A 17,485-nucleotide genomic window follows, 5' to 3' on the forward strand; every position below is an offset into this window, starting at 1 on the left:
CTCCATGCCAGCCAGACCCAGTACATCCACATCATTCCATCAAGCAGAAGTAATTTAGGTCAGGGAGAGCACAGACAATGTAATTTTAGTGTTCAGAGCAGTATTTACAGGGAGGACATCTGTTCTTAATGCCAAGGAACAGAGACGTGTATAACAGGAAAATGAGAGCTGAAATTTAGAAGACAGACAGATTTTGCGTAGAAAATGGGTGCTTTTGTGGATACTGTGAAGGATCTACAATTCACCCTAACCATCAAGGGTAGAAGGTTTTTCTTCCAACTCCCAGTATCTTTAAAAGAGACTGAGTACCTTTCTGAAAGACCTATGTCAGTTAAACTCAAGATACTGGATTCAAGGGCATCTATTTAACTTTTTCTTACCAGTGTTACGGATCAGTATGATATTCAAATCTTAAAGCTATGAAGACTCATCCATTTGAAATCCACGCCGTGATGTCTGATTCTTTGCAGAATCATGTAAACCAGTAAAATTCTCAGTATGGTCATGTTAAAAAGAATTTTCAAGCAGTCAGTTGAATGCACATTTGATACTTGTTTTGTAATGTGAGTTCTGTTGTGATCATGGTGACTGAACCACAAAACACTGTGTCCTGCATTTGGCCAACAACTTTACCAACAAAAAAAGAAGTTTCTGTAGGCCTGCCTTCTGTAACCAGGAAGTAATGGATGATCAACAGAAGAAAACTTCCATAGTGTAAATATGTGGTTAAAATGCACATAAGTAAGGAAGAAACATATCATTATGAAATTGTGCTCTCAAAGGTAAGACAGAAATATTCAGAGGTGGTAAAGATTTTCTTGTAGCCACTGAATGTGAAGTATATATCATTTTATAAAAATAATATTTATATTTTCCAGATAAATGATTTAAGAGAAATTGAATTACTGTTAAGGTACCTCAAAATAAAGAATTGCAACCACATAATCATTACAACAGAACAATTTCAGATATCTGTTTTCACATTCAATTTGTAACCTTTTTTACTTTCCTTTTTATTTATTTATTTATTTTTATTAGAACTGTGCACCAAAACAATGTTTCAACACTTCCAGCTTTGAAAATTCTTATGAAATTTAATTGTTCTTAAAAGCAGTGGATCTTCTCCAGGGAAAATGCAAAAAACGTTTACCTAATTTGTCTAATATTGTTTGTAAGTTTACATGGTGCATTATAGACCCAAGCCCAATGTGAAACTGGTTTGAGAAGCTTTTATATTTCTTTGTTTTGTGATTCAGCAACTAAATTTTTATAATCCAGGCAATGAAAATCTTACCAAGAAAAGAAAAGATGGTGTTTGCTGAATCTTTTATTCTAATCAACAAATTTGATATGTATATAACATTTTGTATGTAACGTTAGTAATAATGTAAGATAGTTTTTGACCATAAAAGCTTCGTCTGTATCATTTTCTTTGATTTTACAATCAAACAGTAATCAATCTGTAGCAATTCAGACAAAAGACGAGAACTTGCAGAATTAATTTTAAACACATCCCTTTAGATTAGAAAATACTTTCCAAAGAGGATGCACATGCTGGTTATGCACACAAGCCTGTGCATGTTTGTGTGCCTGCCTACCTTATGAGTGAGAGGAGCAGGACAGTCCCAGTGGGCTGCCATTGCAGAAGCCATCTCTTAACACCACTCTTTGACTCTTTTCAGCTTCTATCACCAAACCAGGCAGACCAGAATGCTGGAGTATGTTTACAGAAGATACAAGACAGGTGAAAAGGAACTGGTGGGGGGCAAATGTATGAGTTTCACTCTCAGTGCAAGAATCTTGATAGACCCATAATATATGTTATCCAATAATGATAATAATAATGATGATATTTAGAAAAAGAAGTCTTGCATCAGGGACTTTACAGTGCTGAGGGTCTTTCCTGCTCAACTATCCTGGAATATGCTCAAAACATCAATGCTTATGTGGCTTCCCCAAGGTTTGTCTATGTTTGCAAGTGCAGCAGCATACTAATCTAATCAGTAGAGCGATACAGTTGGTACACAGGTCCTAATGTACATTTTACAAGTATTTCAAGGCAGGTTGCTATGGTCAGGGTCTAGGCTTGTCCTTCCACTGAGTGCCCATATCCTACTGATGACAGAGTTCATCTCTTGATTTCCTTTGAAAGACATTCAACTTTTCACATCCCATTACATTCTACGTGATAAGAAGTAAGTGGAGATGACTGAGAGATTCATTTCAAAGGGAAAATCATACTCTGGAGTTAGGACACAAGAGTTGGTTACATCGTTTGACAGGTCTCACGTCTTTGCTAGAACTGTGTGCTGGCTCTTACTGAAATCGTTAGACTTTATCAGCTGTTTTCAACAAAATTTGAATCAAGATGCGTAGATGAAGGGAGCTTATATTTTTACTGCTTCACCATCTTAATTTTGCTTAGTATCATTAATAAATAGTTAACTATATAATAGTTAATAGTGTATTCAGCAGTTTTGGGACAAGTGTATGACAGCCTTTGTAAATCTTGCCTGCTCTTCAATATAAAGCTTTCTATATACATGCTGCCTCCAAATGTCTTCAATAGTTAATAAAAATGTTTTTTAAAAAAATGTACAATATAATGTTAGAGGCAATTGAGACCAGATACCATGTTGATGCTTCTGCTGATCCTTCCATTTTGTGTTCAATATATCAGGTGACTGTTTAAATTTCTAAAGCAGTATCTGAAGGAAATAAATCCCCTAGTAATCGATAGGCTTAGTTATATGTTTCATATTGACTGAATATATGATTATATTTTCAGCTACAATTCAAAACAGAAAACAGAAGAATTGAAACAAGAAATAAAGTATTAGCATGGAAATATTACTTAAATGTCTTCAATGGAATTTTCTTGGTAAATTTTTTTTTTTCTTATGTAGCACCTTCAAATTAATTATTTAAAATGGTTTGAATTAAAAAAAATAATCCTTTTTTTTTTTTTTTTTTTTTTTTTTTCCCAGGCTCTGGGTATTATGCTTTTGACATTTGGCTTGTGGCTTTTATTTGACAGAAACAATTTATTCAGTGTGTTGTGTGAGTATATATTTTTTTTTTAATTTCAAACAATTGTAAGATACATCAACAAAAACAGTGACTTTTTTTTTTTTCACAAGGTGGCAGGGTTGAATTGAAATGCATAGTTTATTTATTCTGTTGTGTATATTTTCCACCATTAGATAATATGATTATTAAAATAGGAGAAAATACAGCATGTATCTGTACATCTACAATTTATGTATGAGTACAATTTGTACAATTTATTTATCTCACTTGGTGTATGGCTTGTAGAAGAATCACTGAAATATAAATCAGCTCTATTGATCTTTTCCATATATAATTTATCAGAATGCATTTGGCCAGCATTTGGCAATATTATTTAAGTGGGTATTTGGCTGGAATAAACACCAGTTGGCACTTGTGCTCTCCGTTTTCCCAGAGCATCTATCAAATTATTTCACAGAGAAGTAAGTTTTGAGCCACGTGACAATAGCTGTCCTCTTAAGGAGCTGTCTTTCTTGATTCTGCCAAGGAGCACTAGTGCACCCATCCAGTGAGGAAACTGTGAGATGAAGCGTTTGAGATGGGAGCAATGAGAACACCTGCTACTTTCTATATCTATACAAAACCAAGTAAACTGGAAAGGGGAAAGTGGCCAGGCACAGAGAAGGAGGATAACAATGAATTGGAGTCAATTAAATGAAAATTCTATGTCCACACAGGATTTGTACATGTCATAATAATTTTTGGTGAACAAGAACTGTAACTAAAACTATAACATCTATAACTTTTAATTGTTCTCTGATCTCATTATGGGTAGTTCCATTTTTTCAGTAATGGAATTGCAAAAGTTTATTGTTTTTTTCTGGAGTAAGTTTTGTAAAAGGAATTGAGGATGTGAATGCACTGTGTTACAGTTTCTTCAGGTGAGAACCAACCAGTGTCATGTATTTCTTTTATATTACTTGGAGCTGGATCTCTTATTACTTTTACATCAGCCATGGGATTCCTTGGAAGTGTTCAGGAAATCAAAAGTCTACTAGTTACAGTAAGTGAAAATCAGACTCTAACTTTCTAGTAAAATATGTGAAAATGTGAGTGAAACCTGTGTGATCCTGTCTTGCTTTTTTCCAGTGTTTATATAATCGTCTGTTAGATATTTTTTGATAAAATCCTGGCTCCAAACAAATCAGAACAAATCTGATATCACTGCATGAATGTTTTCAGTGACAAAAACAATTGCATTTTGTTGAAGCAAAGATTTCTGTATTTATTAAACTAGGAGCTTTAAAATTAATTTGGTATTGAACTTACTGAGAGTAACTTTCTCTCAGTATATGCTCACATGCTGGGATGTGCTGAAGAAGTAAAGAAAAGCCTACCCCAAAATATTGCAGGTTGAAGGCACAAGTGTCTGCAGTGTGGCTGTAATATCAAAAAGGACAGTATGATTAAAAAGCAGAATTTAAACAGAGCAGGAACAGCTGTTACCTCTGTAGACCTGCAGGTATACTTCATATGTCTATACGATGCATGCTTTCTAAGGGAAAGGCGTTTTCATTTCTGCAAAATTATATTTTAACTATGCATTCTTATGATCACTTTGATTACATTTTTCCCTCCTCATTTGTTTATTGTCACAATTTTTGAACAATCTCTTTTAGACTATGTGAAGGCTGAAGCAGAGAACTCAGAGAACTTCTATACTGAGTCATATGCTAAGCACTACAAGTATCAATGGGCATAGCAGTGAGAGGAATCCAGGAATCTTGTTCCTTTTGGCTATTACCCTAGACATTTACTGTTTGCCTCACAATTTATTAGATGATGATAGAGACAGAAATGTCTAATTTCTAGCTTCCATGGGTTTGAAAATTAAACACTGTGGATGAGAATTTGGTCTCATTGAAAATGAATAAAATCCATGAGCTTTTTGTTTTGTTTTGCACCCTCTAGCTTAAAGGATTTCTTGCCTAAGCATGAACTTTCAGGTCTCACCATGATAATTCAAAGAGGAAATAATGAAATAAGTGTTTTCTACAGTGGAGCACAGCTGCTTGCTGCTTACCAATATCTTTTGTTCTTCACTTCCGTGAAAGTTGTGGCTTTCTCATCAACTCCAAAACACTGAGTTGTGCTTTACTTGAAGCCTGACTTAGTCAAAAATGCAGTAACTATGATGTCATTTTCTGAGGGCTTCCAGGGGAAAAAAAAAAAAAATCTTTTATTGGAAAAACTGTGTAATAGTAATGAAGGAGCTTCTGGAATACTTTATTCACTGCTTGCTTATTCAATATTTTATTTATCCATAATCCGTAATTTATTTTTATTTTTGCTTTTTAGTATATGTGTTTTCAAGTCATGGTATTTGTCACCCAGATCACAATACCAGTGCTGGTATTTCTGAAGAAAGAAGTGGTATGTTAATAAATTGTTACATGGGATTGCAGTTAATTTCAAAATACTTTCTTGCAATTGATTATAAAAAAATAATAATAATAGTTTTCACTGCATTCTATATCACTATTAGTTTGAACTTGAACATTCTACATGTCCACCAGGCACAGCAGAGGACTTGGAAAACAATTTGAGGAATTCAGCGTGGTTGAATAGTTGTAAAAAGGAATACATGGAAATAGCATTTCCAATTCTTCTTTTTCTGATTTTCCACAAAACATACTCTTCCTGTTCAGGAATGTAGAATCATCAGTGACAGGGACACAGGGACAGCTTTTTTATTATTACATTTTTCTATGATTTTGAGGAATGACCAAAAAAGTCCCTTTTTCCTGGACATTAGCAGACTTAGGAGAAAGTATCAGATGGCAATCTGTGTCTGCTAGTGGATAATAATGATAGTCTATTTTGCAATTGATAGTAGGAGTAACTGGTATCATGACATTTAAAGTATACTAATGAACTGTGAATACTATGAATTTTATTGTTTGAGCCTTTTTGATATCCAAGTAGAGATCTATTACATGGAATATTTACCTTTGCTTTTAACAAGAGAAAGCAATAATAAATACAAACATAGCTGCTATCACTAGTAACTGTACTTCCTTAAAACTTTGTTCAGTCATTCATTTTTCTGTAAATAGAAATTTCAGTAGTTTAAGCACTCCTCACAGTACTGAATGGAATCTGTACCAAATTCATAAGGTACAGGAGGCCTTTTCCCTATTCTGCAATTCAAAAATCTGTGGTTTGAGAAAAACCCCAAGACACTGGTCTCATAAACTTTATAAGCTTCTCTAAATCCCACTGCTGTTCAGCACAGCACAAATAAATTAGTTTTTCTCCATCAAAGTGAATATATATAATCAAGATTTCTTTATTAAATGTTAATTTATAATGATAGAGTCCTCCCAGATTTATATTGTATTTTTATATATTGAAAGATTTGAACTGTCAGGAATGATGCAGTCTGGAGTGAGTTATTTGTGCTAGAAAAATTGGTTGAAAGATTGCAGTTAAATTTATTTTACATCAACTGTAATGTCACTAGATCTCAACCATAATTAAAGTGCTGCTGAAGTATAATAAGTGATAGTAACATCATCATTCACTGTGCCAGTGTCCTGGTTTCAGGTAGGACAGAGTTAATTTTCCTCCTAGTAGCTGGCAGGGTGCTGTGTTTTGGATTAGAATGAGAAGAGCGCTGATAACATGCTGATGTCTTAATTGTTGTAGAGCAGTGCTTACACCAAGCCAAGGACTTTTCAGCTTCTCGCTCTGTCCTGCTAGCGAGCAGGCTAGAGATGCAGCAGGAGCTGGGAGAGGACAGACCCAGGACAGCTGACCCAAACTGGCCAAAGGGGTATTCCATACCATCTGACGTCATGCTGAACAATATATAGGGGTGGCTAGCCGGGGTGGAGGGGGAGGCCGGCTGCTCGGGGATAGGCTGGGCATCGGTCAACGGGTGGTGAGCAATTGCATTGTGCATCACTTATTTCGTACACATTATTACTATTAATACTATTATTATTATTATTATTATTTTTTTTTTTTTTTTTTCCCTGTCTTAATAAACTGTCTTTATCTCAACTCACAGACTTCACTTTCCCGTTTCTCTCCCCCATCCCAGAGAGGGAGGGGGGAGGGTGAGCGAACGGCTGTGTGGTGTTTGGCTGCCAGCCGGGCTAAACCACAACAGCCAGCTTTTAAACTTTGTTGATAAATGGCTGTGTCAACTGGAATGAATTGGAGAAGCCTTTTGTTGTTGTTGTTGTTATTTCATTTTGTAATCAAACCTTTCAATGGTCTAGGAGTTCTCACATGCATCTATTCCCTGCTACACTCTATATAATCACACTCTTTGTGATCAGCTTATCTACTTCAATGACCATTGAAGGTATATTTTAACAGTCTGTACAAAGATTCCTGATCTAGGGCCAACATGAGCTACTAACTCCCCTACTTCAAAGCAATACGTATCCAGGGTTTGCATCACATTACGTATCAAATCCATTTTTTCCCCCTGCTTATTATTATGTGGAACTATGCTTATTAACAAATATGATAGGCAATATTTACTATTTCAGTACAGCTAATGTGCATCTAAACTATGTTCCCTGGCTTTTCTGACTCCATTTGGGCTAGTCGCCTTGCGTCTGCCTGCACTGTGTATGTGCTTTGGGTCACCTCATTTTTCTTCCCCTTCTGCTTTCAACTTTACTATTAGTCCAATGGCTATGACATGTCTTAGATCATATTTAGCAAATTGGCTGAAATGATACTGCTTGCAAGTGACCATGAAGAAATCTGAATATAAATAAAAGATCAAGGATTATACTGTCCATCCACACTTATCAATATGCATGTACCAAACGCTATAAATATTTATGAACAGGTCCATCATCAGTGGAACAACAGAATTGATGAAGTTATTTCTGAATATGGGAATAAGAGTCTGGTTGAGAAGGAACTCGAGTGGAACATTCTGAATGCTGTGCAGCACAATGTAAGGAGAAAAAAACAAACAAACAAGCAAAAAAAACCCACACAGATAAAATATCACCAATCAGAATTTACTTAACAACTATAATAAATACACACCTTTAATAAAGGATTACTTTTTCAGGATCTGCTGCTAATATGTGGTGGGGGTTGGAAGAGGGTGCAGATTCCTTGCTGTTACAGTAGCATGGATGATATTAGCCATTTGTCAGGCTGTCAGTGTATGTAGGAGCAGAAGCAGTTCTGGTCACTGAACTTTACAGCAGCTGAAGAAGAGTATGAGTTTCCTAATATCTTTGGCAGTGTGTGATAACATAAAACACTTGGTCTGTTTATGTCTGAAGGCTGACCTGAACCATCGGCAAGTAACAATGCTATGAGGTCAAAGCAGAGCTCCTACTGCGACTCTTCCTTTCAGTGAGCCTTTCAGAAATAATGCTTAAAGCCTCAAATTAGCTTGCAAATCAATACTTTCAGCACACACATTTAACTGTTAATCATATCATTTCTGTGGCCTGGCAGCATGTAATTTGGTTCCTTTTTCAGAAGAAGTCCTTTAAAGCATTTTTATGGGATCAATTATTTCTGAAGTTGTTAACAAAGTTTTTGATCAGCGGGCTACTACTCTCTCATCAAATTAATCCTGAACCACGAGCTTCTAGTTACAAACACTACAGCTTTACATTTTTGTATGGTTTAATACATTTTTATAGATCAGCTGTGAGTCCCTTAATATGACTTCCTGTAGAGGTGAGTTACATGGTTCTTGACAAATGTTGAATATAATTTATGATTCCAGATAACTGACAAAGCACATATGTCTAGACTCAAGATTATAAATGCATTTGTAATGTATATTTAAAATCTGTTCTTTGAAAATTAAGTCTTCTCTCATTGGATTCATGATTTCTGTAGTGATTAATGGCCACCTCATTATGTCAGTGGTACAGTTGGACTATATTCTGGCTCATACTTGAGTTCAGCTTCATAGAGTTGTTATGGGCTCACAGATTTCAGCAAGGCTACATACCCTCGTAAGTACTTGGTGGGCTTGTTTATATTTTGGCAGTTCTCAGAGTCCTGTAGATATTTCACTGTTGATGTCTAAGCCAAATAAAATGATAACAAATCTGCCAAGATGAAGATGAACTGTAATCACGCTTTTGAATGAAATACTGCCTTCCCCAGGTCATGTGTTACTTATTTCCAGCATGAGGAAAAAAAAAAAAAAAAAGCTTCAGAATATTATTAGAGAACTAAATTTTAACTTATTCTTCGTAAAATATGAAGTACCGGTTAAGCTGCTGATTTTTTAAACTGAAATTGTAGGGTGATTTTTTAAACTGAAACTTTTATATAAAATGACAGTTCTAGCTAAATTATCTTTTTTTTTTTTTTTTTCAAAATTTAAATGTAGAATATTCTGGACTGACTCTTCAAAACACTACAAGGAGATATTTTTCTTCTGCAGTCTCCTGTGCTGAAAATTACACTGTCAGTCCTCTCATGGTTGCAGAATGAATGCGAGTTGAGTTGGACTCAGTGATCCGTGTGGGTCTCTTCCAACTTGGATTATTGTATGTATGACAGAATTTTCATTAAAAAACAAAACAAACAAAAGCACAAACAAACAACAACAAAACAACACAGAAGTTTCTGAAGTTTCATCCTGATTCAGAATGAAAAATTGCTTTCCCTTACTATACTTAATGCTTACACACAATTTCTGCACTGAAATTACCTGTGAACATTGTAAACTGCAGAGTTTGCAAAAGTTAAGGGTAATTGTTAAAATTTAATATTTCCATTTTTTTTCTATTTACATGTATACTAGAATCATTTTAGTGTCTAAAAGAATGTTCTTTTCAAACCTGTATTTTAAGAACCTACCCTTCTTAAGCTTCCAGATATCCAGTGCATGTCTTTGCAAATTATATGTACACAAGGTTGAATTATGCTTTGCAGAAGCCTCTCTCTACTTAATATAGAGGAAAAATATCTATCTAATTTAATCAACTAAATCAAATATGGCACTGGTTGGGGTGAAAGTTCCTCTATGTGGAGGAACGCAGGAACTTTATAGGTACTGGAATTACAAGTTATAGGACTTATATTCTAGATGGAATGCTGTGGAAGATATGATGTCACACAGTGGGAAAAGAATAAAAACAAGGAAAGTAGTACTCAGATCCCATGTTCATGCACCAAGTCTAGTCTGAAGGAATGGTTTTGCGATGTCCCAAGGAATTCAACATACAGTATGGTAAGAAATACAAATACAAAAACAAAAACAAAAACAAAAACAAAAACAAAAACTTGTCTTGAAGAATATAAATTTTGCTACTAGATGGACTTCGGAAAAAAATATTCAAAACACTTTTTCCAAATATGAAAATATTAGTAATGTTCATTAGTTTGTCACTTGTCACTGAAACCTTTTTTTTTTTCTTTTTTTTTTTTACTCATTAGGTGTCAGTCATGTAGGCAATTTTATATTAAGGATACTTTAAGAAAACAGAAGTTGTGAATATCAGAGAATCAGTATCAGCGATATTTACTAAGGGTTTATGAAGTAGTAAGCATCCTGGCATTCAAAAATCAATGCTGTACAAGTCAATAATGATAATGGAAAGTGACAATATATAAAAAGTACATAGCGCCTCTTCCACTCGTAATTATTATTCATTATTTATAGAATGACAGCAATTACTTCACCTGTTTGCATTATTTGTTTCCAAAGCATCTTCAGTACACAGTAAGAGAAATGAGCAAGACATTGAAATATGAGACATGTTGCCCAAGACCAGTTCATGTCAGCATTTACATGTCCTAATAGAAAGGGACCAATTTGCATAGGATGGTCAGATATTATCACCTGATAAGAGAAATGTGGAGCAAGAAGCATACTCTTGTAAAAGCTCTCCAATATTAATAGGACTGTCCAATGGAAACACGAATGCAATGGGCAGTTCAGGACTGTAATTAATAGAAAGCATGTTGCCAAATGACATCTCTTCTCTTCCTTCACTCATCAGTTTGTAATTTTGTAATTTTGACTGTTCTTTGTCATTAAAAGATCATTTCAAGGTATAGGGTGTAGGAACCATTATTAATAATAATAATAATTATTATTATTATTAGTGCTGTTATTATTATTATTATTTTATTATATGTATAAGAAAGTTTTATTATATTTATATAATATATTTTATGCTATATAATAATTTATAAGTTCTTAAAATAAACAACATAATAAGCATAGACTGTAATCTGCAAAATTTGCATCAGGATGCAAAGGGTTCCTGAAAACTTGAACATATTCTTTCATTTATTTGTAAAGTAATCTCTTAGTTATACAAAAAAAAAAAAATCCCCTTTTATTAAGTCATTTCCATACAAAATTATCAGATTTACTTCAGAACAACCTGCTTAGTTTAGATCATTTAAAAAACTTTATAGCTATCTCTGCAGTATACGTTTCTATTTTATTTGATTTCTGGCAAGTAAATATCAGAACTCATCATAACCTGCAGAAAGTTTTATGCCATATATTCTAACAGCATGTTCTTATAAATATGCAATGGGAATTCAAACGTCAAAGTGATTTTTCCTGAAATCTGTTCTTACTTAGGGATGTGAAGAATATTTAGACACATGGTTTGAAAATAATGTTTTGATCTTAACTGGAATTAATATCAGCCTGCTAATTACACAGGTAAGATTATTTTTAAGCAAAAAAAAAAATAAATCAGAAAATATTGAAATTCTACTGGGGGTAAAAATCAGTTCAGTGCCAGTTGGCTTTGGCATGCTGTCTGAAATTTTGTAAAGCTTTCCATCAATTTTAATTAGAAATAAGATCTAGCACTGTTTATTGACACCCCACTCCCCCCAGCTCTCATATTCAAGCACCATCACGGATGGAGGTGTCCGAAGTTTGTTGAATGAAATGTTCGACCTGGCTTGTGAAAACAAACTGCTTTGCAAAGACAGGAAACGGTTAAGAGAATAAAAATTCTGTGGAACAAAAGACCTCTTTTTTTCTGTACTTGGACAGAGCCTAGTCCTTGAATGTGCTAAAACAAGCAGTACAAAATCATGAAACCCCTCTCCCCACATATCAATGGGAAAATTTTATTGGGTAAAAAGGAATAATGGTAACAAAAATTTCTTCATTCCACAGACACCCTGAAGGCTCAATGCCATCAAGCAGGTAGAAGGAAGTTTTGATAGTATCTAAAATCATGGGGTTGAAAATGAGATTAGTTAATTTTTACTCAAAGAATTAAAAGTATAGCTATTTTACCTCTTCCATATGTAGTACCCTCCTACAGAGGTGGATAGTAAAAGCATTCTATAGAGTGGACCAGATCAGTGATGAAAATATTTGTTACACACAATCACATAATCCTCATTAGCACAGTATATGAGTATCTCATGATCTTCAATGTACAGTTCAATTTAAAACACTTTCTTGTCAGGTTGGAAAGAACTGTTATGCCAATTCAAGAGGGTAATGCTAAGATTCATAGGATACTGAAACATTTAACTAAATTATGTGCCACTTGAATAGATACCAAGATAGTTCTGTGATGTGGGCCTAATTGACTTTCTCAAGGCCACATAGCAAGTCTGTCCTTGCGCGGAGAATCCGGCTTGTGTCTTCAGGCCCATGTCCTGATTATTCCCCTTTATATCCTTCTGCATTGTCATTCATAGGAGCCAGGTCAACAGTCAGATTGACTCAGTCATGAACAAACATCAACACTTTCTTTGTTATTTTTAATTCATCCTTTCTCCTTTTTTAGATATTTATGATCAAGCTAACCATGCAGTTATTAAGAAACATCAGAAAGAATAATATTTGGCCAGATGAATGATGAACTCTCCTGGGCATTGCTGTAGTGCAAGAAGATCTGATTCATGCCTGTGACATCAACAAAATTACTTCCACTAAAATGTCCATTGGGCTGTATGTATTGTAATCAATAGTATATTAACATTTGGGCTATAATGTGTTTGTTTATTGTTCATAGTTATAACAGTATGCTACAAAAGTCTGTGGCAGCATGCCATGTACTAGGTGGTGGTTAAAACTTCCTGAAAAACTGAATATTAGTTTTCTGAGTCTCCAGAATATCATTGAGAGTGTTATAAATAGTACTGTATAGTATACTGCACCTTGAAACAGAAGGATTCAGTCAAGAAACATACTTAATAAGTCTTGCTGATGTTCCTTTAGGCCTTTACTTTTTCTTCTGATCCGTCTTTATTTTGTTGTGGGCTCTTGTGCAATTTAATTTCTGGGAATTTCACTGAGTCATATATATTTGACCCTTACTAGTTCTTTTCCAAGAAGTGTTGTAGTAGGAATCGTTCCTTCCTGCTGTATAGCTCTTACCATTCATTTAATCAAATGGCTTCTGCGGCTTAGGTGGAGTAAGCTTGAAACCCTAAAACACTTTTTATCATCTGAGCAGTTAGGTGACCTAGAATATCCTGAGGAAAACTGATGGAAGCATATTACAAGTGTAGGTAATAGCATGGTTAATTATTTTTGGCCATTTTAACAATCAATTTTCCGATGCTTATTAATTTGTTAAGTTTTATTAAGTTAGTCTAAAAAATTTCCATGCCAAGAGTCTGCCACAGACTGAATTTCTTATTTAGAGAACTTAAAATAAAAGTGTCAGTTCAGAGATGAAGAATGTGCTTGGAACTGCATTTGAATTTCAAACTTGTATCTTTTTTTCTGCCACCAGTAAAAATCTAAGAAACAGAGTGATGAAGTCTCTCAGTCTGTCATGCCAATCTTCAGTTTATCAGTTTAAGAACGGCAGCTATCTGTTATCTTTAAGTCTGTAATGGATAAAGAGTTTTTAAATGTATTACTGATGTAATTCAGTCTGAGAATACAATCTGAGGAGGATTTTAAATAATAACCAATAAATTAATAAAAATAGTTGGTTTTTTTTTTCAGTAATCTTCATTTTGCAACTTACAGATTACTTCAGAAAACTGGGATCAAAAATTTGAATTTTAGTTCATAAGTATAAATCTAAAATATAAAAATAAACTGACTTCATTGTAACAAACAATACATTTAAAAATCCCAATAACCTCATAAAATAGCAGAAGCTACTTTTTCATTGGTAAGTAGACCCATTACCTTGAATAGTTCTCTGATACAGAGCAGGATAATAATAGCAATTTTTCACTTATTTTTTCCATACATCCAATGTTCAACGTGAAAACAAAACACATAATTGTGAGAAACAAAGTTGTGTCTTTGCAATAGAAGGTGTTTTTGCAGTGTAAAATTCCACTAACCTTGCATATTCAAAAGTGATTGTGCATGCAAGACAGTAGCATAGCAGTGGGGAGTATGTCAAGAAGAAGGTCCCACTGCCCCAAAATAAGGAAGATAGCTAAGAAAAACAGGGCAAGCAGTGTGAGATCAGTGAAAACAAAAATCACGGGCCCTCTAGTCATGAGGGAAGAAGGAAAAAAAAAAAAAAAAAAGAAAACAGAAAAGGAGAACTTAACGGTTGGTGAAATAAAATTGTACATATATGGTATAGAAGTGCGTCAAGTACGTTGTGAACCTGTAGTGCTCAGCCAATGAGGAAACGGGAGAAATCAGGTGTCGGGTAATAGGGAATATAGGGTTATGATAAACTTTTACTGTGTGATCCTGCTTACAGGACGCCTGCCATTGCAATCATGAATAAAATAGCTTCACAGAAGATCCTGTCTGAAGAAAATTATTGAGATTTTTCTCACAATTTGGGGGCTCATCCAGGATCTTGTTGCATACCCGAGAGTTCTTGCCACCGCAGACAGGAAGGTGCACCCTGCTGATTTCAGCGGTCCTGTCGGGGGTGGTGGGTTCTCTTGGTATGGCTGACAAAGGACTGAGACTGTTAATCTGAAGACAGGCTCTGTGAAGCACTGGGGAGAAGGGAGGCCACCGCAGACATGGCACAGACACACTACAGACACAAGGCAGACACAGTACAGGCACAGGGATAACTGCTGATAACCCAGACGGGGAATTCTGTGCATGGACCGAGGTAAGGGAAACTTTACCATATACTGCCTCAGGGTGAGTTCAGGTAGACTCTTGTGTGGAGTGTGAATGAGATGCACTTTTAGTGTGAAGCAAGTGTGGAGTCCCAGTCTGTGGTTCCGTAGTCTCGCAAGGGGTGCGGCCAGAGATGGATGAAGAGAAAGATAGAAGGGCGAAAGAGAGTCTTGGGGGTTTGGGCCCTTGGGTGTATGGTACTCCAAGCACGGTAAGTGCTCGGCAGTACACCCCACCTCTGTCTTAATCCTAGGTGAAGGAGTGTGGTACCCTGTGGGTGGTAAAGTCCACAGCAGCATGTCAGGAAGAGATGGGGATTAAGGGTTCCAAGAGTCAGCAGGGTGGGGGTGGAGACCCCGGGATTGTGCCTAAAGATAGTCCTTTGGGGAGAATGATGAGGAATTGGAAAAACAACACAGAAACTAGGGAAAAAGATTTTAAAAAAATATAATAAATGGTTAGATACTGTGTAATTGTCTGGCCTAAAAAGCCAATAAAAGCAACTTCAGTACTTTGGCCAAAATATGGGTCTGATGAAAATTCAGGCTTTAAATTTATATGTAAACAATAAGACTCCTTTTTTGGAGGAGGAATCAAGTTATGCTCCATATAATCCTAATATTGCACCAGAGGCAGCAGCAGCTGCTCCAGGAGGGGAGACAGAGTGCAACTGACGCTGTCCCCGGAGAAAGAGTGCACTCTAGGCTCTGGCAAGAATTAGAACAATGTAGAAGAGATATTGATAATTTCACCTTACCTGATAATAACAGTACTAGCACTAACTGTGTATCCTCTTAGGGAGGTTCCAGTGGGACAACAAGGACAAATACGTTATGTGAACTCCCCCCTTACCAGCAGAGAGGTTAGGAGTTTTAAGGAGTTTTTTTTTTTTTTTTTTGTAAGAAACAAAGTCCTTAACTGAGGACTCTATAAGACTAGCAGAACAGTCAAATCCATTTATAATGCCTAATTTATATTACGGGGGGGGGGGCGGGGGGGGGGGGGCAATGTCAGTCTTGAGTATATTATTCACTGGAGAAGAATGTTTGGGAGGGGAATGATTCGGCAGGCAGCTATGCAAGAATGGGAAAGAACTAACACCCCCAAATCCCCCCCCACCAAACCCGGACCAAGAGTAATTCCAATAGAGCAGAAATATCTGCTTATTCAACTGGGTAATAACAACCCACAACACAGAAATCATATGAGAGACTTGGGGTCAGAATGGGAAAGTACTCGGGGATGAATCCTGAGAACCCAGTAGCCCAAGGGCTCTTAAAAGTTCATTTTGTGATTAAAGCTTGGCCAGATAAACAGAAAAAGCTCCAGAAGCATCCAGAGGATGGAGTGAACAGTGTAGGTAGTATGAAGATGTATGCCAGGAGGGGAGATGAGAAGGAAAAGTAGAGAGTGAAACAAACAGTATTCACAGTGCACTGGGTAGTGAGGCAGAAGTCTGGAGATAGAGGGACTTTCAGGAGGAGTTGGGCCCAGGATGGAAATGAGAGGAAGAGAGACGAAGAAATGGCAGGCAAGGAAAGCTGCCTGTGTTGCAACCTAAATCCTAGCAGGAACAGGCTTTGAGAACATGTTTTAAGTGTAGCCAGGCCAGCCACTTCAAATAGGAGTATCTGGAGTGGAAGAAGGAGGAGAGATTGCTGTTACACATTCAGAATAGGGAAGTTGTGGCTTCTTAGAAAGCTAGTCCCACTGAGAGCCCCTGATAAATGAAAAAGTGTACCTCAGGGGTTGAGATAAGGATATGGGGATCACTTTACAATTATCGTTGCGGGCAAAACAGACTTAGCATAGGAAGATTAGTAAAATTTACTACCTATTGCTGATGGGCTGGAGTGGTGAGAAACTCTTCCACCTCTTCCCTGCCCTGAGTGGCACAGGGGGCTGGGAGTGGGGGCTGCCGTCAGTCCGTGGTGCTTTGTTTCCACTGCTCCTTCACGGTCACTCTCTCCTCTGCTCTGGTGTGGGGTCCCTCCTGCGGGGTGCTGACCTTCCTGAGCTGGTCTGTGGGTTTCTCCACAGGCAGCGGCTCTTTGACTTGCATCAAAACAGTATCATCAATACACTCCAGAAATCTGGATTGCTAGCACCAAACCATATTGCCCTTCACACAGACATCCGGTGGTTAGAATTCCCCTGAGTGCAGAGGACAGCAATCATGAGGCTTCCTCCAGTTACAGAAAGACTTTGTGGACTTCACCTTCTTGGTCCGGAAGCCTCTGGTAGATACCTACTATGACATCACCTGTTTTAGTGTGCCCTTTGATCCTTACCAATCATCTTTTGAATGGCAAAGATCTCTGCATTCTTCCTGAGATATCAAGTCAAGTTCGTAGCAGGGTGCCTCCTTCCCTCCAAGAGCTACATTTTCAGAAATACAGAATACTTCAGCAAATG

General features: G+C 36.4%; 1 protein-coding gene across 1 annotated transcript; it reads left to right on the forward strand.

Annotated features, from left to right (window-relative positions):
• The first annotated feature begins 731 nt into the window (after positions 1–731).
• TSPAN19 (tetraspanin 19) lies at positions 732–13,908 on the forward strand. Its single transcript, XM_040544780.1, has 9 exons — positions 732–782; positions 2,789–2,881; positions 2,988–3,060; positions 3,942–4,072; positions 5,368–5,442; positions 7,880–7,990; positions 10,106–10,249; positions 11,618–11,701; positions 12,795–13,908. Exons 1-9 carry the CDS (start codon positions 732–734, stop codon positions 12,864–12,866), a joined length of 834 nt encoding a protein of 277 aa, XP_040400714.1. The 3' UTR covers positions 12,867–13,908.
• Positions 13,909–17,485: the final 3,577 nt, after the last annotated feature.

Source organism: Cygnus olor, chromosome 1, assembly GCF_009769625.2.
Source record: "Cygnus olor isolate bCygOlo1 chromosome 1, bCygOlo1.pri.v2, whole genome shotgun sequence".
In the NCBI taxonomy this organism is placed as follows: Eukaryota; Metazoa; Chordata; class Aves; order Anseriformes; family Anatidae; genus Cygnus; species Cygnus olor.